Raw genomic sequence first — 24,705 nt, 5'->3', positions numbered from 1 at the left:
TAGAGGAGGCGTGGCCTTGAACTACTTGCCAGCCAGGCCTAAAGGAGGTGTGACTCCAGGAAAGGATTTGAGCAGGCGGGGCGGGGCTTGCTTTGGAAGGGCGCGGGATCCAAATGGAATAGAGATTTGTCAGGTAAGGGTCCAGGATGGGCTCCATACACTGCACCCTCATTAAGCCTCGCAATCCTTACCCGGAATTCTTATCTGAAACTACAGCTGAGGGGAGCGGGACCGAGGACAGGGCGGAGCCGGAGAGAGGGACTTCAGCGCCGAGGGGCGGGACCACGAATCGGGGGCGGGGCTGTGGAAGGGGGGCGGGTGCGGGTGTTTGTGTTGGAAAATCAAACTGCGCCACGGGGTAGAGTGGCCCCCCCAACCCCTCTCTGGGAGAGGGGGGGCCGCTCGACCCCCAAGAGGCCTTGAAGATCTTGAATATCTGGGACCCCCAGAACCAGGTAATGGGGAGTCTCAAGGACTTTTGGAAAGAGGGAGACCATCTCCTTGCAAGGGGGAGGGGCGGGACGTCAGACTCTAGAGAGGTCGGGCTAGGGATGGGCATTTGAGTCTTGTGAAAAGCAATGGCAAAGTGGGGACGCAGGACATCCAAGTCCTCCAAAAGCGAACAAGGTAAAGGTAGTGGAAAAAGTGTGGTCTTGGCTCTAAAGGTCAAGAGGGCCTAAAAGTAATCCCAGTCCCGCTTGGGATGGGGAGTTGACACTAGGGCGGGGCTTAGCAGTCCTGAGGAACAAGACTATAAGGTCAGTTTGCGGATAGCTCTAAGCCTAGGGGCTGGCTCACAGAGGTCAAAATTGATCAGGCAAAGTGAGCCTCCAGTTACAGGCCCACTTGAAGGCTTCCTTCAGCTCTTTCCCCCGGGGAGACGTGTATGTATTCTTGACTTTCACCATCTCTCCAGGAGCGGTAGCTTTTCCGTCTCACCCCACTCCACCGCACCTTCTGCTTTCCGCCTCGCCTGATTCGTTCCCCTAGTCCCCGGTGCCCTCCTCACTTTTCCGTCTTCAGATCCTTAGCCTTCACTGGGTTCTGGCCCTTTCTCCCACGTAGCCACGAGATGGCGAGGATGAGACGCCCAGCAGAGCTGAGGGTCATGCGTCTTGGGGGATATAGCTGTGACACGTACCCCTGAGAAAGGTTCGGTGAGGTTCCTTTGATTCCCTGTCATCTGTCTGGCACCCGCCCCTGTCCCGGGAAATTGTAAGCATATGGGTAAAGAGCAGAAGCTAGGGACAGGGCTAGACACTATGTTTTTTCGGCCTAGAATAAACACTGGTGAAGTGGCATGTGGGTTGAGGTGGTCACTAAACTGTAGATTCGTTTCTGACTTGTTGCGGCCTGTGAGTGTGTCTTGGGGTGGGGGAGCTAGAGTGTGGGGAAGGTCGAAGACAGAACACCTAGTTCCGGGCGATGTGAACTCCGAGAGAAAAGAAGTAACTGAGGTGCGATAGGAATGGACCCAGTGGTCGTTCAGATTAAAGCGGGTCGGATCTCCGTTGCTCGCAAGGGTTGTTTGCCCAGTTGCCAGAGTAACAGGCCAACGAACGTCCACCTCCAGATTCCCAAACTCACTCACTCCAGTCCAATCCGCTTTAGCGGACGTCGACTACGTCAGGGCCCTAGTGACCAATGGGAAGCTGTCATTATAGAGAGACTGAATAAAGGGGAAGGGAGGAGGTGGGGGGGGGGGGAGGCGGTGGCTACCCAGGATCCGCACGTGCACTCCCACACGCTTCACTCCCTGTACAACCCCTTCCACCGCCCAGGCACAGACAGTCTCTTGCGCCTGCGCGGCGAGTCTTCGCAAGCCCCCCCCCCCCCTTGCCTCAGGTCGTCAGTCTGTGTTTGCAAACTAGTCCAAGGTTGTGTTTCTCAACCCCTGTGGGCCCAGACGTCTGGGTGGGTTAGGGCTCTTTAACCGGGAGTCGACTGTTAATGTCAGCCTCTCAAGGGAAGGCCCGCTAACAGTGTTCCCCACTGCCACCCCCAGCTGGCGCCCCAAGCTCCCAGGTGGGCTGGGCGGAGCTGTGGTTTCCGGGCCCCCTAGGCTCAGTAGCGGCTTTCCCGAGCTCTAGCTTAGGTTGTTTCCACAAAAGAAAGGGAGTGGGTACAAGCGCCCCTTCCTAAGGCTTAACCCACCCAGACCTAGCTGCAGTTTGTGACCCGGCAGGACACTGTAAGAAGCCCCTTGAGGCCCAGGACCTTCTTGGCCAGAGGGTCATTATGCCCTTTATGCTTTTTGATAGGCAAACTAAACCTTTCCCTTCCCTTCCTTAACATTTCCTTGTAGCACGCTCTGGCGTTCTTTACACCTCCCTTGGCTCCTTTCGGGCTGTCTGTCCCCGTCTCCACTCGTCCTTCTCTGCTTCTCCAGAGGGTTATATAACTCTTCCTCTCGGCGTGTCCTGATTTCAACTCCACAGACTCCGCCCTGGAACAGCGCGGGAGGGGCGGGAGAGTTGGGGACCCAGACAGATTCCGGCTGGCGGCCAGCTGGGGCACAAGGGATCCTGCAGATAGCAGACGGAGTCCCGCGGGACTTGGTTGGTGCCCGGTCCTTAGTCTCCCTCCCCTAACCAGGGATCAAGCCCAGAAGAAAGAAGGCACAGTATTTCCGAGGGGCGTGTCGGGACAGTCAGAAATGTGGGTTGGGAGGTCAAGGCTGGAGGCTGAGAGGAGGAGGCAGGCGAATGACCGGATTCCCTAGGATTAGTTCTGCTGGGGTTAATAGAGATAAGGCAGGACGCCTGGGTTCCCTCCTTCGTCTCCTTTTTGGGTTCTAGAATTCTTAAAGCTATTTTCTCAGGAAACGTAGCCAGACAGCAGCTTCTTCGCCCTGGTAGGAGTCAAAGGTCTGTGTTCTAGGTGGCCTGGGATGATGTCACCAGTGCACGTGCCCCGGGACGGTTGCCAGGCAATGCGATCTCCTCCCGTTTCCATCCCCTCCCACCTCTGCCCGAAGTCCCGTTCCAGTCCCGTGCCATCTCTTTCTCCTTTCCTTTCCCTTGGCATTAGCATCCTGCAGGTGGGAAACCCTGGCCTGGAGTTTAGTGAGGGGGAGGGGCGCGGGTGTGGTGTGGCGTGAAAGACTTTGCCCCTTTGCTGGCTTGAGAGAAGTCTCGGTCTTTTTTTTCTCTTCTTCCTAGATTGCCATGAAAAACTTCCTCTCCAGTCCCTACTACTACCCCCACCCCAACCCCCGTACTCCCTCCCTCTCGCCCTAGGAAGAATCTCCGGGAAGTCTTTTTACTTTCCCACCTGCTGCATGGCCCAGTGTCATGTTGCCCCTTTCCCATCTTGAGTTGAAGTGGGTGTAGTTGCAAGACAGCTGCCCCTAAGAGTAGAGCTGTATGTGGGTATTCGCACCAGTTCATTTGGAGCCTCACCAAACCGAGGAAACAGAGTTAGGTAGAAAAGTCAAGGTCTTTATCTGTGTAGGTAGGTAGATGGCTTCTGGTATTGCCCACTTTGAGGAGAGAAATTCGGCGATAGTTATGGCTGCCCTCTGTTCAATCTTGGAGTTGGTGATCGTATTAGAGTCTCCTTTCATGTGCCTCAGAATTTGGACTGTCAGCTCAAACCTGAATTCTAATCCTAGCTCTGCCACTCAGTGGGACTCTGAAAAGTCACAACCTCTCAGAACCTCCTATCCTTAATCTGGGACATTTAAATATCAATACTTACCTTCTAGCTGATGGGAGGGGTAGTGAAATAATTTATGCAAAGCAGTTAGCACAGTGGTCGGTATAAAATTAATACCGAATGAGTGTCACGAAATACGTGTTATTAAATGGTGTTAGTTATTATAGTGGGTGGACCTGTTCTAAAGTAGCCCTCGCTAGGGATTGGGTAAAGAGTGGGGGAATTTTGCTACCTGGAGTGTGTGTTTTGTGTGGGGTGTCAGGGATTAGCCTCGACTACTTTATGTACCTTATTTGATGTGGGCTTTAGTCAGATTTGGACTGCTTTCTTTAGGCTTATTTTTCCCCTCCTAAAAAAATAGCTAAGACTATATTCCTTTGGCTGTTAAAATAATTACGTTGTGGCTTGTGATTTTCAAGCGATACTCTGGTTCCCTCCCATGTTGCTCTCTGGAGCCTTTCATTTTGCAAAGGGACTCCACAGTTTCCCTAGCGGGGACATGGCTAGGCTAAAGGGGTGTGTAAAAGGTTGGGGTGGGTGGGTGGGTGGAGAGAGACTAGTGGGGGGAGGCTGGGGGAGCCGGTAGTTAAAGGAAGAGACCGGAAGGGAGGAGGAGGGAGCCTGCTGGTGGGGAGGGAGGGGAAGAGGAGGAGGTGGAGGAGGAGGAGGAGGACGAGGAGGAGGAGGAGGGAGGGAGGGGGTTGGGGAGAGCCTGCTACAGTTCTTTGTTTGACTCCGGGACTCAGGGACGGGGAGGAGGAGGGAGGGAGGCAGAGGCTGCAAGCGCCGGGGCAGGCCCAGGAGGCAGAGGAGGGACCGTCTCCCCCGCCCCCCAGCCCCCACTCCCCCCCCCTGCTGCTTCCCCCTCCCTACCCGGACTCTGGGGGCACCGCCGGGGGACAGACACCCAGCAGGTAACCCTGGCCTGGCTCTCCCTCCCCCTGTCTGATTTTCTTCCACACCCTTCCGGACGACCCCTTTCCATCTCCCCGATTTCCCAGGCCTTGCCTTTCCCCCCAGCCCTCCTTGTTCCATTTCTGCGAGTTGGGCTTGTCGCCTGCTGGCTCCGCCACCCTCTGTCTCGTGCAGCCTGACTCCCTTCCCCCCCACCTCACAGTGTGTGCTCCCCTGTTCTGCCCGAGGCACCTTTTGGGGTTCTGTCTCGATGTTTCTCAGCTTGGCTTCTTCCGACCAGTCTCGTGGGGCTCTGAGGGAGGAGGGAGTCCTTATCTTTTAATGGCTCCCCCCAGTCTCCTTTGCCCCATTCTCCTCGTAGCAGTCTCTAGGGGTGAGAGAAAACCGGAATTTGGGGGCCCTTTGGAGAGGCATGGGGGCTATGTGTTGCTGGAGACAGGGGCTGTGTGTGTGAGGAGGGGGGTGGGGATTTGTTTGAGACCAGGCTGTCTCTCTGATGTCCCTTTAAATGGCCCTTACATATCTGGGGACTGGGGGGGAGTGGGGGTGGTGGCAAGCTGCCTGCCTGGGGGGCAGGGCCCTTGGTTTGTCCACACCGTCAGGGGTGGTAATGATTTAAAGGGACAGCCTTGGTGTGGCCACTGCCACCCTGTGCTGGCAGGAGGGGGAGCTGGCAGGCTGTGTCTACAGAGGCTTGGCTGGTGAGCAGGGCATTTGAGGCTGTCTGGGACTGGGCCTGCAGGTCTCCAGTACAGTTACTGGGCTGGAAAGGTGCAAGAAGGGGTTGACAGCCTGCCCTGAGGGTGCTCAGTCTGGGCTTTCTCCAGAACCCCGTCTTTGAGCCCTTTGACTCCATGGCCAAGAACCTGTGACTCTGAACTACAGAATCTGTGGGCCACCAGGTGGGGGCCACTGGCAGACCTGCAGGGCAACAGGGTGACCTGGGCACTTTAGAGCTGGCCCTTCAGCTTCCCCTTTTGTTGTTTGGTTCTTTGCACAGGAAGGCCCCAGCCCCTCCTCCTCATGCACATGCCCCCCACCCCCACCCCAGCTGTTGGACAGATGAATTACAGCCTCCTGCTTGGGACCAAGGCTGGTAAGGGATTAAAGTTCTGAGGTTGGCCCTTTAAATGGCTGTTGGCCCTCCCCCACTTTGGTGTCCAGACACCCATCACACACTCTTCTGACCCCCTTGGTCTGGCCTGGGGCCCCCCTTCTCCCTTGTAGGCTATCCTACCCCACATCCACAAATGCTGTCAACTGCTGGGTAAGCACCTTAGTCCTGAATTTGCCTCCCTGTCAGGAGGGGTTCCAGCCTCTAGCATTTTTCTCCAGAAAACTAGCCAAGCTGAGTTTTCTCAGCTTGCAGCTGACCACTGCCCCTTAAGGGCCTTGCTTAGGTCAGAAATAACACTCCCCTGGGGGCAGTGTCATCAGCAGCTACAAAAGCTTGCAGGGCATTGCATCATGGAGGCCAGAGGCCTAAGTCTCTGGGGCAGGGGGAAAGATGGGGGCTAGAAGGCTGGGAAATGGAGAGGCCAGGTAGAGAGCCCACGTGTTTAGGTCCTGGGGCCAAGGGGAAACACTGGTCCCCAAGGAGTGAGTCTGAGGTGAGGGTTGACTGAGGTCTGACCCCTGCTATCAACACCCAAGTCTTGGCCCCAGACTTGTCTTAATATACCTACTTCTTTGTGACTTAAGGATTGGGAGGGAAGAGAGTGGGCCAATCACCTCCCCAGGCCACATAGAGGAAGGAGGTGATGGGGAAACAGGATATGGCCTTGGAGGTGACACGGAGGGAACCTGCAACAGAGGCTACCTCCGAGCTCAGGCCCAGTCACAGTTCCTGCAGAGGAAGAAGGCTCCTCCCTGTTGGGCCCGTTCATCTTGTCTGACCACCTGTGCCTCTTGCCAGGACCTGCCTACACCAGCCTAAGGGAACAGGAAGGGTCAGAGTCCAAAAGGTGGTGTTGACTATGGTGTCTTGTTAGGGTTGGAGGTAGCAGAACTGAAGGCTTAGGGTCCACGTGCCCTGGGGTCAGAACTTGATTGTAGATGTCCCTGGAACTGGCCTGCACCAGAGTATCAGTCCAGTCAGACATGGGCCGGTAATGAGGTGCCACAGTGTGCTCCCTTACCACCTGAACCAGGCTGCCTCCTGAAGGGAAGGTTGGAAGATGGCTTTTTTCCAGGTTGCCATGGAAACTGATTCTCCCATCTCATCTGACCTCTAGAGCCTGGTTTGTCAATCAAGGGGCAAGGAACGAAGGGGACTGACTCCTCCATCCTGGGAGATCCCACCTCTAACTGGAATTTTTTTCTTTTAGGTTCCCCCAGGCACCATGTCAGCCTCATAGTAGGACCCACCCCACGACTTCTGTTGTGCCCCATTGCTGGAGTGCTTGTTCCAATGAGGCAGTCCACTTCCAACTCCATCTGGTAAGCTCAGCTGCTGAGTGTCACCCCAGACCCCCATGTCCAGCTCCTCACCGCATGTTTGAAAATCTTTGCTATGATTTGGTTCATGCCCACTCAGAATGGTCCAGCCCAACTCTGAACCTCTCCCCCCAGCATGTGGTGCTTGAATGGTTCAGCCCTTCACATGCAGTGCCCCTCTATCTCCTGAGTGGTTTGTCCCTGTACTTTGCTAGCCTCTCTACCACCTGAAAACCTCTTAACCCACACCCCCAGGGCCATGACCAACTCATTTGTGGAATGAGTAAAGCTAGGGCTTGCAGGCCGAATGTAGTTGTTTGATAGCCCAGAGGAATTTCTGTTGAAGGGGAAGGCTTTCCCCCATGCAGATAAAGGGTGTTTAGGAACTGATGTGAAGAGATGGTCCATGCCACTGCTGTGCAGTTCACCCATGCTTGTCATGGCTGCCTTCGCATCTCACCTGAGTGCTCTTTGGCCCATCCTCTCTGTGAAGCACTGTAGATTTGTGCACCTAACTGGCAACTATCTTGCTTTTCCTCAGTCCTTCTGCTTCTGCCAGTAGCCTCCTAAAGCCCCGCTTCGTCTCCCTAGTAGAAAGGAATCTTCCCTAAGCTGGAAACCTAAGTTCTCTGAGTCTTCATTGCTTTTCCCCATTGCTCATGGAGTTTCTTGAGTAGGTCTATTTTTTCCCCTATCTGTCCTGTTTAGAATGACGGTTCGCACGTTGAGGTGCCTTTGTAGATTTGTGTTGAATGAACGTTTTAAGGGAATGGAGTGCTTCATTGCCAAGAAACCTACGGCTTCTGAGATCTGCTGCAGAGCCTCCTACCCACATCTACTTTGGAGGCTATAAGCACTTGGGATAGTAACAGAGAGGAAGGTTGGTCTAGGAGAGAGCCTGCAAGGATAAAACTGAGGGAGAACGGGTCAGAAGCAGTGTAGAAAACGGAGCTGTGGGAAGAAGCCCAGCTTGTCTGCTCATTTGAGAAGGATCTTGGTTGAGTTACCAATCCTTCCCCAGCCTGTTTCCTCATTCCCAAAATAGGGCCATCAAGTGCCTCCTCTGCCAGGTTTTGGGGAAGAGTTAAAAGGTTCAACACAGTGCTTCCATTTGGTAAATGATAGCACTTTCCACCGTGGTAACTACAAGAAGCTGTGAGGATTTAAGTGAAGATGTGGAGGAATGGGGCTGAACTTGATTGAAGGCAGAGAGAGCCCCAAATAATTGACTAAACAGGACACTGATCCAGTAAGTGGGGATTCAGGGGAGTTAAGAGAACCCCTCAAGTCTGCCTACAATGTCTCCCTGGCTCTGAGAATGTGAAAGCAAACACAGAAGGGCATGTGCACAGACACACGTGATCACCACAGTGATGCAGAGGCAGACCCAGACAAAAGACTGAGACAGGAGCCAACCAGACACACAGACAAGAGACAGCCTCGCAGAGTCATGTAGACAGGGATAATGACAGGAACGCGCCAGACACAGGCGCAGAGGGGAGACAAGATGAGCAGATATGCAGGTGCAAACAGACACCAAGACCCACACACAGTCGATCCTGTTAGACTGACTGGTGAACACAGCGCCCAGTCAGAGGCAGACACAAACACCCGCAGTGACACATAGCGGGCCAGCGCGCCGGGGCCAGCACTGTCACTTCTCGATGGGGGGGGGGGAGGGGCCGGCGGCGGGGGAAGGCTAGGGAAGGGAATCCCGGGCGGGCGGCCTGCCCGGGTGGCTGAGTCACTGCGGAGCCTCAGCCCGCGGCCCTCCCTCTCCCACCGGCTCTCCCAGGTGAGAAGCGAGCCGGTAACTTAGTAGCTTCCGCCATGTCGAAAGAAGACCTCGAAGGAATGGGACCCGCGGGGGTCGGTCCTGGATCCGCCCCACCTTCGAGTCGGTGGGTGCTGGCTAAATGCGTGTTCAGAAAAAATCGGTCTGCGGGGTCTGGTGTCTTTGATCGTCCAATGTCTACTTGCAGGTCGCAGGCCTCGTGCCAAGCGTCCCTCTTATACCCCGCGTTCCGTGAGCTGCGCGGAGGGGCTCTTCTGACCCGAGCCCAGAGAGAGTTAAGTGGGTGTGATTGATGGAGTAGTTCTCTCTTGGGACTAAAGGGGGGGTGGGGGGAATCGGTTAAAGTCCTGGAGTCCAGATCCCGGATGCGAGAGGCGGAGCTCGGCTTTACCGGGAGTGCCCGGATGGAGAGGGCGTGGTTTCGACTCAAGTGGAATTAACCCTTTCTGGGCGGCAGGCTTTTTGGGCTGTAGGTCGGGTTGGGAAGGTTGGATTGTCAGCCTCAGAAGTGTGTCGGCCATCCAGGCTGGCCCTGGACATGTGCGTCTACCTTCCGTCTGTCTTCGAGGAGTCTGTGGGTGTCTGTCTTTGTGCTTGTCCCTGGTTGTTCCCTCCCCTTGGTTAGTATGAGCACTGGGAGTCGGGGAGGGCCATTCCTGCCTCAAAGCGAGAGTGGAGGTGAGAGTGGACGGCGTGCCAGCCGACGGCGGCGGCGACTGAGGAACAGGTGTGAGTGCCGCGGCGGGGCTGCCCAGCGCGGGGTGGGGCCGTCTTGAGGGAGACAGAGGGGAAATTCCGCGGACCGGTGGTGAGCAGTATGTGGGCTGAGGAGTTGTGTCTGCCTCTGACTGTGTGTCTGTGTGAGTTGAGGGAGGCGGGGGCTGAGTCAGTGGGAACGGGGGATGGTTTTCGGAGTGACTCACTCTCCCCCACCCCAAGCCTGATTCAGACCCTGAGAAAGGCTTTGTTCGTGGGGCGGATGGGAAGTCAGGCGCCTGTGTCCCTGGTGGGGACACAGATTCCTGGTGGTGGCGAGATTGTGCTAAGGGTACAGGAAGTTTTGTTCTGGAGCGCTCTGTAGTCCATAGTGTCGTCGTGGGAGGTTGTGGATAAAGGCTGAAGATCAAGAGGACTCGCTAGTTTAGGGAAAGCTGAGTCAGTTCCCCGTGGGAAAGGGGAAGTGGTAGAGGGGAAGTGTCATCATCGCAGAAGGGGAAGCTGCATTTCCTGGTAACTAGCAGAGTTCTGGGCACCACTTCCTTAGCAGGGATCTGCTTTTCTGACATCTGGTACCCCGAGCTGCCGTTTGCCCACGTCTGGTTTCTCTACCCCCGCAGGGCTTGGCTGGGGCAGCCAGTTTGGGTTGCACTTGACCACAGTTTAGCGTTGTACGTGTCCCAGGGATTGGTAACTGACAGACTGCAGCCTCAAGAGAGTTTTGACCGGAGCTCCGCGTGAACTGAGTAGTCCGCGGAACGCAAGGTCCTACCGGGCCGGGACTGGAGCAGCCTGCGGGATCTGTATGTAGGGTCCAAGCACTTTCACGCACAGATGACCTTGCCCCAGCGGGAGGGAAGACTGTTTTCGCCAGAAACCCTTCTGCCTTTGTGGGCTGGTTGGAAATTTCCTCACGGTGCAGACTTCTCGGCCAAGGCGAACTTTCCAGCCGCCCCCAACCCCTCGCCGCGCGCTGCGCTCTCCCCCGGCTTCCTGCCCGGCGCTTTCTCCAGCTGGAGCGCTAGCCCCGCCCCCGCGGCTTTGTACTCGACACTAGCCTCTCGCCGCTCTTTGTACTCTAGACTCTCAATGGACCGATCCCGGGAGCGGAGTCGGCTCCCTACCTGCCAGGACCTGGGGTATGCTCCGGGAAGCAGCTTCTGGGCTCTAAGATTTAAGAAGGCAAAGCTGGGATTAAAGGGAACATGCCTAGGAAAGGGGAGTACTGTGCCCGTTGTGGGTCGAGTCAGCTTCGACGGGAAGGAGTAAGGGGGGGTGGCGTGAAGGAGGAAGTGAAACGGGTTCTGGGTTCTTTAAGGGAGTAGGCGGTGAGAGTGGGACAGGGGTGATGTCACTGCCTGTTGGGCCCCGCCCTCCCCTCCCTCCTGAAGGACCCCCCCTTACACACACCGCTTCCGCTGCGCAAGTAGCCACGTCACGGGCAACCCCCGAAATCCCCCCTCCCTTGGGGGGGTGGGGGCCACGTGGGCCGTGGGGAACCGCGTGGCCCCGGCAGGGAAAGGGCATAGAGGATACTGGAGCCACGCGAGAGGGGCCACTCCACGGCGCGCAGCTTCCCAGAAGTTGGAGGGCTGGGGGGACTGGCTGAGAGGGTCGACTGATATTGAAGACTCAGAGCCAGGGAAAGTGGAGGAGCTGGAGGAACTTGGTATGAGACTGGGGACTTGACCATGATTTAGGACAGGGTCAGGCGCTGGAGGTGGAGCGTTCTGATAGAGGCGCGGGAGGGCCTGGGTGCTGGATTTACTAATTGCTAGACCTAGATCACCGGGATGATCGAGTGGAGGAGAGTCAATCGTTGGGTGATGTGAAGTGAGGAGAGGTATCAATGTCTTTGTCTGCATTTTGCCTTGGTCTGCTGTCCGTCCTTGGGGCGGATAGGCAGAGGACGACTTGAACAGTCTGGCGGGGACTATTGCCAGTTCGGTGGATGTGTGAAGCTTGCCCTCAGGTCCGCTAGTGAATGATTTCCTCACTCTCAGTCTTAGCTTGCTGTTTCTGCCCTGCGGGCTACCAGTTTCTGATCGGAGATGTGGACCCTAGGTGGGAACCTTGGGGTCACATCGGGGTCACCCTAGGGCGAGCCTGTCTGACCGGCCCTACGGCCCCTCCTCCGGAGGCCGCTCAGTGCCCGGCTAACCTTACTCCTATTGGTTCCTGTTAGGCTGTTACTGAGGCGGAGACAAGGGTGATGATTGGCTTTCTGGGGATAGAGAAGTCTTGTGATTGGCTAAATTTCTGAAGCTCTTGAAGCTGTGAGAGGACGCTCCCACGGAGGCTGGGTAAGCAGGCGCGCGCGGTAGGTCGTTCAGGATTGGAAGCCTGTCAGACAGTGTCGCGGCCGGCTGGGTTGTTCCTATCGCTGACACCCCGCTATTTGTCCAATATTCCTGCTACTCCACTTGCCCGCTTTTAGGGGCTCCTTCTGCCGGTGTCTGCCTTGGTTCCTTGCCCTCAGTCTTCTGCACTGACATTTCAGACCAGCCTTTGGGCCCTCACTATTTTGGCAACTTCAGTGTACTCTTTTCTTCTCTCTGTAGAATTGGTTGCAGAAGGCCAGAGACCGTCACCTGGAAACAGTGGGCACTCTTGTTAAGGGCAGTTGGAGCTGGACCATCGGGCCAGAGAGCTGGGGCAGGGGGCTGTGCCCCATCTCCAGGGCTCCTGGGGCCACTGCTGACCTGGTAAGGGAAAGATTGGAACTGGTTTCGCTGAAAACACGGTTGAATGTTTTGCTTCCCTGTTAGAGCATGGTCTCTTGTCTCTGACTTAGGCTGGATGCATCGGGCAGTGGACCCTCCAGGGGCCCGCTCTGCACGGGAAGCCTTTGCCCTTGGGGGCTTGAGCTGTGCTGGGGCTTGGAGCTCCTGCCCACCCCATCCTCCTCCCCGAAACTCATGGCTGCCTGGAGGCAGGTGAGAATTTGGACCATTTATCTCCAGGCACTTATTTCTCTTCCAGTCTTCCCTGTCTGTTGTCACTTCCCATGAGTTTTGGTCATGTGGGTTCAGAGAGCAGCCTCATCTGCCCTTGCTCCCTCTGACTACCCATTCTAGGGGACGCGTACTCCTTCTGGCAGTGCACAGCTGAGCTTTTCTCTTACAGATGCTCTGCCAGCATTGGGCAGCCCCCACTCTCTGCTCCTTTACCCCCCTCTCATGGCAACAGCTCCGGGCACCCTAACAAGCCCTATTATGCTTCTGGGTAAGTGCGGGATTCAAAAGTTCTAGGACTGGAGGAGAGTTGGGGCCTTCAAATGTTCCCCAAGCCTGATCCTTCCCAATCCCTTGTCCTCTGTAGGACTCCTACCCCAAGACCCCTCCATGGGAAGTTGGAGTCTCTACATGGCTGTGTACAGGCATTGCTCCGGGAGCCAGCCCAGCCGGTCTTATGGGAACAGCTTGGACAGTTGTATGAGTCGGAGCACGACAGCGAGGAGGCCATATGCTGCTACCACAGGGCCCTTCGCTACGGAGGAAGCTTCGCTGAACTGGGGCCCCGAATTGGCCGATTGCAGCAGGTGGGATGAGGCAGAACAGAGGTGGCTAAGTTGTGCCTTCTAGTGCAATGTCCCCAGTTCATCTTAATCTGCCCTTCGACCCTCTCAGGCCCAGCTCTGGAACCTTCATGCTGGTTCCTGTCAGCACAGAGCCAAGGTCCTGCCTCCCCTGGAGCAAGTATGGAATTTGCTGCACCTTGAGGTGAGGCTGAGGCTAAGTGACTGCCTGTGGGAAGGGAATCATGGCAGGCCAACGGTCACTCCGCTATGTCTTTCTTTTCAGCACAAACGGAACTATGGGGCTAAGCGAGGGGGCCCTCCAGTGAAGAGATCTGCTGAACCCCCAGTGGTCCAGCCTATGCCTCCTGCCGCACTCTCAGGCCCCTCAGGAGAGGAAGGCCTCAGCCCTGGAGGCAAGCGCAGGAGAGGCTGCAGCTCTGAACAGGTAGGTTGGTTGTACATGGTCAGCAGGTAGAGCGAATGCCTAACTGGGGCAAGGAGTAGGGTCTTTACACTCTTTTTCTCTTCTAGGCTGGCCTTCCCCCGGGTCTGCCACTCCCTCCACCACCACCACCCCCACCTCCACCCCCGCCACCCCCACCCCCACCACCGCTGCCTGGCCTGGCTATTAGCCCCCCATTTCAGCTGACTAAACCAGGGCTGTGGAATACCCTGCATGGAGATGCTTGGGGCCCTGAGCGCAAGGGTTCAGCACCCCCAGAGCGCCAGGTGAGCCCCTCTTTAATCCCGATTACCTTTTACCTCTTGTAAATTCTGTCTTCTTGGGGCTGGGGATTTAGCTCAGTGGTAGAGCGCTTACCTAGGAAGCGCAAGGCCCTGGGTTCAGTCCCCAGCTCCGAAAAACAGAACCAAAAAAAAAAAAATTCTGTCTTCTTCATTCCTCATTTGGTGACCTCATTCATCTCCCATAGGAGCAGCGGCACTCGCTGCCTCACCCTCATCCATACCCAGCTCCTGCCTACACTGCTCATCCGCCCAGCCACCGGCTGGGCCCGGCCACACCCCTTGGTCCAGGTCCCCGACCCCCAGGAGCAGAGAGCCATGGCTGCCTGCCTGCCACCCGTCCCCCCGGAAGTGACCTTAGAGAGAGCAGAGTTCAGAGGTCGCGGATGGACTCCAGCGTTTCACCAGCAGCATCTACCGCCTGCGTGCCTTACGCCCCTTCCCGGCCCCCTGGCCTCCCCGGCACCAGCAGCAGCAGCAGTAGCAGTAACAACACTGGTCTTCGGGGTGTGGAGCCGAGCCCAGGCATTGTACGTTCTGACCTTGGGCTGAAGGTGGGTGAAGTTGTCTGAGGGGGCCAGAACAGCACTGTGACCTCTCCATTCTCCACTTGCAGCCTGGCGCTGACCATTACCAAAACCCTGCGTTGGAGATAGCCCCTCACCAGGCCCGCCTGGGTCCCTCCGCACACAGCAGTCGGAAACCATTTTTGACAGCCCCTGCTGCCGCTCCCCACTTATCCCTACCATCCGGGACCCCTTCATCCCCTCCACCCCCATGTCCTCGCCTCTTGCGCCCTCCACCACCCCCTGCTTGGATGAAGGGCTCAGCCTGCCGCTCAGCTCGAGAGGATGGAGAGATCTTAGGGGAGCTCTTCTTTGGTGCTGAGGGACCTCCCCGTCCTCCTCCCCCACCCCTTCCCCACCGTGATGGCTTCTTGGGGCCTCCAAACCCCCGCTTTTCTGTGGGCACTCAGGATTCGCATACCCCTCCCACTCCCCCAACCACCACCAGCAGCAGCAGCAGCAGCAGCAGCAGCAACAGCCACAGCAGTAGTCCTACTGGGCCTGTGCCCTTCCCACCACCTCCCTATCTGGCCAGAAGTATAGACCCCCTTCCCAGGCCATCTAGCCCAACACTGAGCTCCCAGGACCCACCTCTTCCACCACTGACTCTTGCCCTGCCTCCAGCCCCTCCCTCCTCCTGCCACCAAAATACCTCAGGAAGCTTCAGGCGCTCGGAGAGCCCCCGGCCCAGGGTCTCCTTCCCAAAGACCCCCGAGGTGGGGCAGGGGCCACCTCCAGGCTCTCTGAGTAAAGCCCCCCAGCCTGTGCCACCTGGGGTTGGAGAGCTGCCTGCCCGAGGCCCGAGGCTCTTTGATTTTCCACCAACTCCACTGGAGGACCAGTTTGAAGAGCCAGCTGAATTCAAGATCCTCCCTGATGGGCTAGCTAACATCATGAAGATGCTGGATGAATCCATTAGAAAGGAGGAAGAGCAGCAGCAGCAAGAGGCAGGCGCGGTTCCCCCACCCCCACTCAAAGAGCCCTTTGCATCTCTACGGTCTTCACTTCCCAGTGACACAGCCCCAGCTGCCACCACTGCTGCTGCAACTCCCACCACCACCACCACCACCACCACCCAAGAAGAGGAGAAGAAGCCACCACCAGCCCTGCCACCACCACCGCCTCTAGCCAAGTTTCCTCCACCACCCCAGCCCCCACCACCTCCACCAGCCAGCCCAGCCAGCCTGCTCAAATCATTGGCCTCTGTTCTTGAGGGGCAAAAGTACTGTTATCGGGGGACTGGAGCAGCCGTTTCAACCAGGCCCGGGTCCGTGCCCGCCACTCAGTATTCCCCTAGTCCTGCATCAGGTGCTACCGCCCCACCACCCACTTCAGTGGCCCCTAGCGCCCAGGGCTCCCCCAAGCCCTCTGTTTCCTCGTCATCTCAGTTCTCTACCTCAGGTGGGCCTTGGGTCCGAGAGCGCAGGGCAGGTGAAGAGCCAGCACCAGGCCCCGTGACCCCTGCCCAGTTGCCCCCACCTCTGCCGCTGCCCCCTGCTCGTTCTGAGTCTGAGGTGCTAGAAGAAATCAGTCGGGCTTGTGAGACCCTTGTAGAGCGGGTGGGCCGGAGTGCCATCAACCCAGCAGACCCAGTGGACATAGCAGACCCAGTGGACAGTGGGACTGAGCCACAGCCGCCTCCTGCACAGGCCAAGGAGGAGAGTGGGGGAGTGGCAGTGGCGGCAGCAGGTCCAGGTAGTGGTAAGCGTCGTCAGAAGGAGCATCGGAGGCACAGACGGACCTGTAGGGACAGTGTGGGTCGTAGGCCCCGTGAGGGGAGGGCCAAGGCCAAGGCCAAGGCTCCCAAAGAAAAAAGCCGAAGGGTGCTGGGGAACTTGGACTTGCAGAGTGAAGAGATCCAGGGCCGGGAGAAGGCCCGGCCTGATGTAGGTGGGGCTTCCAAAGTCAAGACGCCCACAACTCCAGCGCCCCCACCTGCTCCTGCCCCCTCTGCTCAGCCAACACCCCCATCAGCTCCTGTCCCTGGGAAGAAGACTCGAGAGGAAGCTCCAGGGCCTCCAGGTGTGAGCCGTGCAGATATGCTGAAGCTTCGGTCGCTTAGTGAGGGGCCACCTAAGGAGCTGAAGATCAGGCTCATCAAGGTGGAGAGTGGGGACAAGGAGACCTTCATCGCCTCTGAGGTAGAAGAGCGGCGGCTGCGCATGGCAGACCTCACCATCAGCCACTGCGCTGCTGATGTCATGCGTGCCAGCAAGTGAGTTTGGAGGCTGTAGTAACTAAGGCTTGTCCTGGAGATTACCCCATGTTCCTGATCTTACTCTGTGGTCTTCTCACAGGAATGCCAAGGTGAAAGGGAAATTCCGAGAGTCCTACCTTTCCCCTGCCCAGTCTGTGAAACCGAAGATCAACACTGAGGAGAAGCTGCCCCGGGAAAAACTCAACCCTCCTACACCCAGCATTTATGTATGTATGCCACCTGTCCTCAGAACCACCCTTCCCAAAAGGGCTGAATTGGAGTGCTTAGAACCTGGGAAAGGGCTCTGACCCCACTGTCTCCTGGTTGTCTCAGTTGGAGAGCAAACGAGACGCCTTCTCGCCGGTCCTGCTGCAGTTCTGTACAGATCCCCGGAACCCCATCACTGTCATCAGGGGCCTGGCAGGTTCACTTCGGCTCAGTGAGTTTGGGGGAAAGCATGTGCAGGGCTGTAAGGGTCGTGGCATATGGGACCCTTCGAGAACCACCTCCCACCTCCGTGCTTTTAGAGTTGCCACAGTGAAGGAGCTCACTCAGTCACACACAGGCCATGTTTGAGGAGCTGAGGAGTGCTGAGTAGTGTGTCAGGCAGCCTGGAGGTCCTCTCGCCTCTGTCATTTCTGACCCCAGCAGTAGACCCTCCGGAAGTTAGATCTCAGGAGTGGTTAGTGAGGAAGAATGCAGAGAACGGTGGGGCGGGGATGGCACAGTACTTGGGAGGCAGAGGCAAGCGGATCTCTTGAGTTTGAGGCCAGCCTGGTCTGCAGAGTCCCAGAACAGCCAGGGCTACACAGAGAAACACTGGCTCCAAAAAACAAAATAAACAAAAAAGATTTAAAAGAATGGATTATAGGCTACTTCTGATCCATGGTTAGTTTTTTTCTGCAAATTTTTTCTTTTCTTTTTTTAAAGGCTTATTTGTTTTTTGTGTAAGTACACTGTCCTTACATTGTAAGTACACTGTCGTTGTCTTCAGACACACCAGAAGAGGGCATCCGATTTCATTACAGATGGTTGTGAGCCACCATTTGGTCGCTGGGAATGGAACTCAGGACCTCTGGAAGAGCAGTCAGTGGCTTTTAACTACTGAGCCATCTCTCCAGCCCTTATATAAAATTTTAAGTAGTATAAAACTAGAGGAAACAAGGAAATATCAAAGTCAATCTTGTTTCCTTTATATCCATGCATTCTCTCCTCCCAGTGAGTAATTTGGGAGACATTCTAAGCTCAACTACATCTATCACTTGAACCATTCATTGATTGCCTACCATGTGGGCATATGCATGTCTGAGAATTCTAGTAGAGACTTGAGGCATGAAGTAGTTGGAGAAGGGCTGGGCAGGAGCCAGCCTTGTCAGCTTCCTAGGGCTGTGACTCGCACCTATTCCTTGGTGCTGAGCACTGCTAAATCTATATCCACTTCATCACAGTCCTGGCCAGGAAGGGAGCAGGTGAGTTGAGCCTTCTGACCTGATTGGCATCCTTTTTGGCACTCCCTTCAGACTTAGGCCTTTTTTCCACCAAGACTCTGGTGGAGGCGAGCGGTGAACACACAGTGGAGGTCCGTACCCAAGTGCAGCAGCCCTCAGACGAGAACTGGGATCTGACAGGTACCAGACAGATCTGGCCCTGTGAGAGCTCCCGTTCACACACCACCATCGCTAAATATGCACAGTACCAGGCTTCGTCCTTCCAGGAGTCACTGCAGGTGAGCATCAGGCACAAGTGGGACCAGGGTGCTGGGGTCTGACTTCAGTGGGCTTCAGGCAGTCACTGACCCAGACCCGTGGACCTGTCTGACCTTGCAGGAGGAGAAAGAGAGTGAGGATGAGGAATCCGAGGAACCAGACAGCACTACAGGAACCTCTCCCAGGTAAAGGATAATTTTGTCCCCTTCCTGCTTCGCTCTTCTCCCTTGGTTTGCCATCAACCTGTCTGTGCTTTTGCCCCAGCAGCAGTGCACCAGACCCCAAGAACCATCACATCATCAAGTTTGGCACAAACATCGACCTGTCTGATGCCAAGAGGTAAGTGAGGATAGACCAGTGAAATTGGGACGAAACCTGCTAGGTACTGGTTTGGGATACCTTTTTAATTTCATCCCCATTCCTGTGTTCACAGGTGGAAGCCACAACTACAGGAGCTGCTGAAACTGCCTGCCTTCATGCGAGTAACATCCACAGGCAACATGCTTAGCCATGTGGGACACACCATCCTGGGCATGAACACCGTGCAGCTATACATGAAGGTTCCTGGCAGTCGAACGCCAGGTGTGCTTTTCACTCTGCGCATGCGCACTCAATGCTTAGGTCTTAGCCAATGAGGGCAAAGGGTTGTTCTGTGCGTGCCTGCATCGGACCGTCCGTGATGTTCTGTCTCCCTCTGCAGGCCACCAGGAGAATAACAATTTTTGCTCTGTCAATATCAACATTGGCCCCGGGGACTGCGAGTGGTTCGCGGTACATGAGCACTATTGGGAGACCATCAGCGCCTTCTGCGATCGGTGCGCACCACCCTTTGCTAGTCACCCAATCACATCGGGTCCTTGTGTTTCCCACCTGACCCTCTGACTGCCCACTCCGCAGGCATGGTGTGGATTACTTGACTGGTTCCTGGTGGCCAATCTTGGATGACCTCTATGCGTCCAATATTCCTGTTTACCGCTTCGTGCAGCGCCCTGGAGACCTTGTGTGGATTAATGCAGGGACTGTGCATTGGGTGCAGGCTACTGGCTGGTGCAACAACATTGCCTGGAACGTGGGGCCCCTCACCGGTGAGAGGCAGGGGTCGGGCCATCATGGTACAGTGAAGGGTGTGAGGAGCAAACTCTTGGGAAGAGCTGGGTCTGGAGAGTCACAGTCTGAGGGAAGAAGGGGCAGGGGCCTGGTTGCGAATTTTGCCTGACTTCCTCTGGCCTACAGCCTATCAATACCAGCTGGCCCTGGAGCGATATGAGTGGAACGAGGTGAAGAACGTCAAGTCCATTGTACCCATGATTCATGTGTCCTGGAACGTAGCTCGAACGGTCAAGATCAGTGATCCTGACTTGTTCAAAATGATCAAGTGAGACCCCTGTTTGGTTATTAACCCACCTCCACTGGCTTGTTTCCTACCCTTGTTCTTCCTGACTCTCCTCATTCTTCCTCTGTGTCTGCAGCACGTTCTTAAGTGTTACTGTGCTGGGGAGCCTGACAAAGGCTCATTCTCGCCTCATAGCCTTTGTTTCCTGTGGTCCAAACACACACACAAAACCTTGAAATGTCAAGTGTGACGTATTCAAGACAGGAAATGCAACTCAGAAATGAAAAGGGAGGGCTGCCCAGGGAATTCCATGGGGCTAGGGTCTTGGGAGCTCCACCCTTGCCCATGTGCCTCCTCCAGCTTTAGCACTACTTTTGGAGTCTTGTCTCAACATCCACCTTTGGGTCTTGCTCAGGTTCTGCCTCCTGCAGTCAATGAAGCACTGCCAGGTGCAGCGGGAGAGCCTGGTGCGGGCAGGGAAGAAAATCGCTTACCAAGGCCGCGTCAAGGACGAGCCTGCCTACTACTGCAACGAATGCGATGTAAGTGTGCAAGTTCTTCCCCTGCCTGGAAGGTCCCTAATGGTAGTAGTGACTTCCTAGTGACAGCCACTTCCTCCTGGCCAGGTGGAGGTGTTCAACATCCTGTTCGTTACAAGTGAGAATGGCAGCCGAAACACGTACCTGGTGCACTGCGAGGGCTGTGCGCGCCGTCGCAGTGCGGGCCTACAGGGCGTGGTGGTGCTAGAGCAGTACCGCACAGAGGAGCTGGCACAGGCCTATGATGCCTTCACACTGGTGAGAGCGCCGGGAATCCAGACGGGGCGCGGGTGCGACCGGGCTTCACCCGCCCACCACTGAAGCTGCCCACTTTCTCCCCGCAGGCTCCTGCCAGCACGTCGCGATGAGGCCGGACGCCCCGCTCGCCCGCCCACGCGGGCGGGGCCACCAGCACACGCCTGGGCTGGACCTAGGTCCCGCCTCTGGCCGGGAAGGGGGTTGGGCCCAGCCCTTCCACCCTATTGGCAGCTCCCCTCACTTAATTTATTAAGAAAAAAAAATTTTTTTAACAAATACGAGGAAAAAAAGGAAAAAAAATGGGAGACGGGGAGGGGGCTGGCAGCCCCTCGCCCACCAGCGCCTCCCCTCACCGACTTTGGCCTTTCTAGCAACAGACACAAGGACCAGGCTCCGGCGGCGGCGGGGGTCACATACGGGTTCCCTCAAGCCTGCCCGCCGCGCGCCCGCCTGCCGCCCGCCGGCGCAGACGTTCGCGGCTCGTTGTGTACATAGACATTCGGCAGCCGAGGTTTTTAATGAGATTCTTTCTATGGGCTTTACCCCTCCCCAGGACCTCCTTTTTTTACTTCCAATGCTAGCTGTGATCCCTGTATATGTCTCTTGTTTATTCACTCGGTTATGATTCGTATTTTTGTTCTTTTTGTTTTTGGTTTTTAATTTATAACAGTCCCACTCACCTCTATTTATTCATTTTTTGGGTTTTTTTGTTTTGTTTTTTCTTTTTTTCTTTTTTTTTTTGGGAAAACCCGACCTCCTACACCCCAAGCTATCCCTCCTGCCTCTTTGGGAGGCCCATTCCTGGGCCCTCCCTACGCCCCAGTATATGTCCGGGCTTGGCCCGTCCGTCTCCGCCCGCCCGCGGCTCCAGCCGGGTTCTCATGGTGCTCAAACCTGCTCCCCTCCCCTACGTCCTGCACTTTCTTGGACCAGTACCCCCACTCCCGACCCGACCCCAACCCCACCTGAGGGTGAGCGACTCCTGTACTGTAGGGGAAGAAGTGGGAACTGAAATGGTATTTTGTAAAAAAAATAAATAAATAAAATAAAAAAATGTTTTAAAGAAATAACTATGAGGAAAAGGAACCCTGTCCTCCCCAGCCTCGGCCATTTTAAAAACAGTGGACACCTACACACACACATACCCCCCTTTTTTAAGGCGTGAAACATCCCAGGGCAGGGCCTCTTTGGGGCAGGGACACCCTGGGGTGATTTTTCTCTGGGGCTTTATTTTCATTTTCTTAGTTCGTTTTCTCCCGCTGGGGCTGCGGAGGGGTGGGGGGATTTACAGTCCCGCCCCCTCGCACTGCACTGTCTCTCTGCCCCAGGGGCAGAGGGGGCTTCCCATCCCTACCCTATTTTCGGTGATTTTTGTGTGAGAATATTATTAAAAATAAAAACAGGAAAAAAAAAGACCCCTGTGTTTTGATGATGGCTGTGAAGCATATCAGTCGAAGGGTCGAGGAACCGAAGGGAGGGCAATGCAGCCCCTGGCGGTGGGGAGCCCCTCCCCGGAGGAGCCTGTGGAATGTCCAGAACCACAGTCTGCTCCTTAGGATGAGGATGCCTAATCCTAGAGTTGCATTCCAGGATAAGGTAGTGGGGGGCGGGGTGGGGAGAGACTGCCCCGGGGGAGGGGCAGGAAAGAGGGCTATAAGGACTGCAGCCGTGTGGGGCGGGAACCAACTAGGCCATGGCGGAGGTCCCCGCAGCCCAGCGTCCCGGTCTCGCTGGCGCCCCAGAGCCCCGGGATCCCCTAGATTGCTGGGCCTGTGCAGTGCTAGTAACGGCTCAGAATCTGCTGGTGGCTGTTTTCAATCTCCTCTTGTTGGCGCTGGTGCTGGGGACCATCTTGCTACCTGCTGTCACCATGTTAGGCTTCGGCTTTCTCTGCCACTCCCAGGTAAGCATGTGCCCAAGCGATAAGCGTGAGTGGTGTGTGGGCGGGTGGTCTTTGAGCCACAACATTCCCACTTGGGTTCTACTCTTCTAGGCACAGTGTGGCCCATTCTGATGTCTCTTATCCGCACAGTTTCTGCGTTCTCAGGCACCCCCTTGCACCGCGCATCTGCGGGACCCAGGCTTCACCACCCTGTTGGTCATTGGATTCCTACTGCTCGTACCTTTGCTTGTGCTTGCCCTGGCTACCTACCGCCGCCTCTGCCTGCGCCTCCGCCTGGCCGACTGCCTTGTGCCCTACAGCCGAGCCCTCTACAGGCGCCGGCGCATCCCACAGCCGAAGCAAATCCCAGTCTCATCAAGTCCCCGGTCTGTTCCCACACCGGGAAAGGTCTGGGTCTGAGGTGCTTAGAGTCAAGAACCCTGTCCATTGCCCTCCTGGTCTCTCAAGGACTTGAAGCAAGCCCAGGGTGTACTGCCCAACCCTGCTCCTCACCGCTGCCTCAGTCAAATACTAGCATCTCTTTGATGGAACAACAGAATGTGGACACAATGCTGGCGAAAATTTCCATGTCTCAAAGACTCACATTTGGTTCCTGAATGTTTGGGCTGGACCCTGCACATCTTCCCCTTCCCTAGTGTAAATAGGAGAGCTGGAATGTGTGCCTTCCTTCTGGTGCAGCTCCTCCAGAATTTACAGGACTGAGGGACAGGACTTGAGAAGAAACCACCACAAATAATAAAAAATTTATAAAATGAATGCGCTCTGTGAATATAGGGGTGGCACATATCCAATTGCCCCTGCCCAGGGCTCAGGAGTAGGAAACAGATCCTCAAGACTACAAATGAGCAAACCAGAGAACATCATTCAGCATCCTGCCTTTTCCTTATCGCATTAGTCCGTTCTTCCTGGTCAGACCCCAGAGTTCACTGGCCCTGACCCCAAAGTCACTTCCCCATTTATAGTGCAGAGAGGGCCTTGTTTCGGCTGCCTACTCAACTCCCCTTGGGGACCCGAGCCCGTTCTCTGACCCCAGCTTAAAGGAACTAAGTGTTGCCAGGCCGGGGTGTGAAACAATGGGTCTTCCGGAGCAGGATGACTCCCCTTCCCGCTACAATCTGAAGCAGCAGCGTGGGAGGGAAGATGGAGGGGCCCACCCTAGGCCCTGTTGCCTTAAGCTCATAACTTGAGGGAGGGTTTGGTATTCCTGAGCATTAGGTTGAAGGGGCAGGTTGAGGAAGCTCCTGGGCTCAGATGAACCTCTAAGGGTAGGGTGCTAACCCTACCCTGACATTGGACCTACACACAGACACGGGCCACTTTGGTCATAGGGTTTAATGGTCTCAAAGAGAAGTGCAATCGTGGTCAGAGATACGGGCCCCCCGACAGACTCTCCCTTTGGACTTCAATAGAAACGATGTGGTGTCCTGGTACCATGGCGAGACCCAGCACACGGGGTTCCCCCGCAGAAAATGAATCTGGAAAAAAAAAAAAGAGTCAGAGAATCAGAATGGCAGGCAAACATCAGTCTCGCCCCGGAAAACAAGGGGTGCAGTAAGGCCTGCAAGAGGATATGCCTAGTGGTGAATTTCCGCCGCATTCCCGAGGAAGTAGGTGTGTATTCCCTGTGCACTGACCAGAAGGCTTGAGGAATTCTTGCGCAGAGCCCAGGATGACATTACAGTCACGATCGGTGCACAGGAAGCAGCCGACTAGTGTCCTTCCGTCTGTCATACGAATACGCATGGTCTTGTTGAGCAATGCCTCTAGCTGCTGCCGGGCACGCGCTGCAGGCGAGTCCTCCTGTTCCCCATCAGAGTCCTGCTAGGGCAGGACAAGCACCCAGACGCCCAGGGTCGGCAGCACGCCCGTAGAACTACAGTTCCCAGCTGCCCGCGCGGCGCTGCCCGAAGCTCATGGGCTGCCGGGAACTGCAGTTCCTTTTCCATCCTCGCCACCCCCTTCCCCTTCCCCTTCCCACCCGGTGTTGCTGCCCGACTGCTCCTCCAGAACCCGAGCCCACGCTAACCCCGGCGCTGGAGCTGCTCTGACGCCGACTGCAACAGCCATTCTCCTCTCGTAGTAGCATGGTCGGCCCAGCTCCGGCCATTGGCCCTGGGACCTCCTTTGGGCCTTAAACTTCCTAAGAGCGTTTTGGGGTCGGCGCGTCAGATCTCGCGAGTGCTCCCAAGCTCTTTCGTGAGATCACAATTCCTCATCTCCGGTTCCGCCACTGCAGAGATCTCGCGAGATTTTGTTTCATGCCAGGTTCCTAGATGCCGACTAGACTATAAAAAAATATCGCGAGAACTTTACCTGAAATTTCTTAAAACAGCTTTTAGAAACGCCTGGAGATTTGGTGACTTAAACAATCTTCTACTCTAGTCTCCTCTTCAGTACTTTCTGTTGCCCCTAACTCATC

The 24,705-nt window shown here is 55.9% G+C and overlaps 3 protein-coding genes across 24 annotated transcripts in view; 2 read left to right on the top strand and 1 right to left on the bottom strand.

Moving 5' to 3' along the window:
* Positions 1–301: 301 nt before the first annotated feature.
* Kdm6b (lysine demethylase 6B) lies at positions 302–21,796 on the top strand. Of its 19 annotated transcripts, none has more exons than NM_001401950.1 (24): positions 302–455; positions 6,900–7,011; positions 11,706–11,823; positions 12,082–12,225; positions 12,315–12,456; positions 12,647–12,745; positions 12,842–13,061; positions 13,150–13,242; positions 13,324–13,485; positions 13,572–13,769; positions 13,973–14,314; positions 14,401–16,565; positions 16,648–16,774; positions 16,881–16,986; positions 18,068–18,273; positions 18,374–18,438; positions 18,521–18,592; positions 18,687–18,835; positions 18,954–19,068; positions 19,151–19,338; positions 19,487–19,628; positions 20,002–20,128; positions 20,213–20,383; positions 20,470–21,796. In NM_001401950.1, the coding sequence occupies exons 5-24, from the start codon at positions 12,320–12,322 to the stop codon at positions 20,491–20,493; spliced, it is 4,908 nt and encodes a 1,635-aa protein (NP_001388879.1). In that variant the 5' UTR covers positions 302–455; positions 6,900–7,011; positions 11,706–11,823; positions 12,082–12,225; positions 12,315–12,319; the 3' UTR covers positions 20,494–21,796. The 19 variants fall into 19 exon arrangements, with proteins under 19 accessions (NP_001388879.1, NP_001102299.2, XP_038942397.1 ...); XM_039086469.2 differs by having other exon boundaries at positions 312–455; positions 18,518–18,592; XM_063269516.1 differs by lacking the exon at positions 302–455 and adding an exon at positions 4,384–4,571.
* A 210-nt stretch (positions 21,797–22,006) lies between these two features.
* On the top strand, positions 22,007–23,762 carry Tmem88 (transmembrane protein 88). 2 transcript variants are annotated; one of them, XM_063269625.1, is made up of 2 exons: positions 22,007–22,286; positions 22,431–23,042. In XM_063269625.1, the coding sequence occupies exons 1-2, from the start codon at positions 22,077–22,079 to the stop codon at positions 22,683–22,685; spliced, it is 465 nt and encodes a 154-aa protein (XP_063125695.1). In that variant the 5' UTR covers positions 22,007–22,076; the 3' UTR covers positions 22,686–23,042. The 2 variants fall into 2 exon arrangements, with proteins under 2 accessions (XP_063125695.1, NP_001121627.1); NM_001128155.1 differs by having other exon boundaries at positions 22,067–22,286; positions 22,416–23,762.
* Naa38 (N(alpha)-acetyltransferase 38, NatC auxiliary subunit) overlaps positions 23,601–24,705 on the bottom strand; it is a 29,412-nt gene continuing 28,307 nt past the window's right edge. The window contains exons 1-3 of one of the 3 annotated variants that reach the window (NM_001105794.2): positions 24,313–24,678; positions 23,921–24,104; positions 23,601–23,761 (exon numbers count right to left, since the gene is read on the bottom strand). In NM_001105794.2, coding sequence (NP_001099264.2) covers positions 23,649–23,761; positions 23,921–24,104; positions 24,313–24,393 — 378 coding nt within the window. In that variant the 5' untranslated portion in view covers positions 24,394–24,678 and the 3' untranslated portion in view covers positions 23,601–23,648. Of the gene's footprint in view, positions 23,762–23,920; positions 24,108–24,312; positions 24,679–24,705 lie in introns of those variants that run through there. The other 2 variants (XM_039085444.2, XM_063268637.1) reach the window with 2 other exon arrangements.

Source organism: Rattus norvegicus, chromosome 10, assembly GCF_036323735.1.
Source record: "Rattus norvegicus strain BN/NHsdMcwi chromosome 10, GRCr8, whole genome shotgun sequence".
Taxonomy (NCBI): Eukaryota; Metazoa; Chordata; class Mammalia; order Rodentia; family Muridae; genus Rattus; species Rattus norvegicus.
Note: the sequence above shows the minus strand (reverse complement) of the source record. Positions and strands in the feature narration are given on the sequence as shown.

Excerpts from the sequence above, each read along its gene's own strand:
- Kdm6b (XM_039086478.2), top strand. The coding sequence starts at position 12,320 with ATGCATCGGGCAGTGGACCCTCCAGGGGCCCGCTCTGCACGGGAAGCC. Across the intron at positions 19,069-19,150 it reads ATCAGCGCCTTCTGCGATCG|GCATGGTGTGGATTACTTGA; the intron begins GTGCGCACCACC and ends CCCACTCCGCAG. Across the intron at positions 19,339-19,486 it reads GAACGTGGGGCCCCTCACCG|CCTATCAATACCAGCTGGCC; the intron begins GTGAGAGGCAGG and ends TCTGGCCTACAG.
- Tmem88 (NM_001128155.1), top strand. The coding sequence starts at position 22,077 with ATGGCGGAGGTCCCCGCAGCCCAGCGTCCCGGTCTCGCTGGCGCCCCA. Across the intron at positions 22,287-22,415 it reads GCTTTCTCTGCCACTCCCAG|TTTCTGCGTTCTCAGGCACC; the intron begins GTAAGCATGTGC and ends TTATCCGCACAG.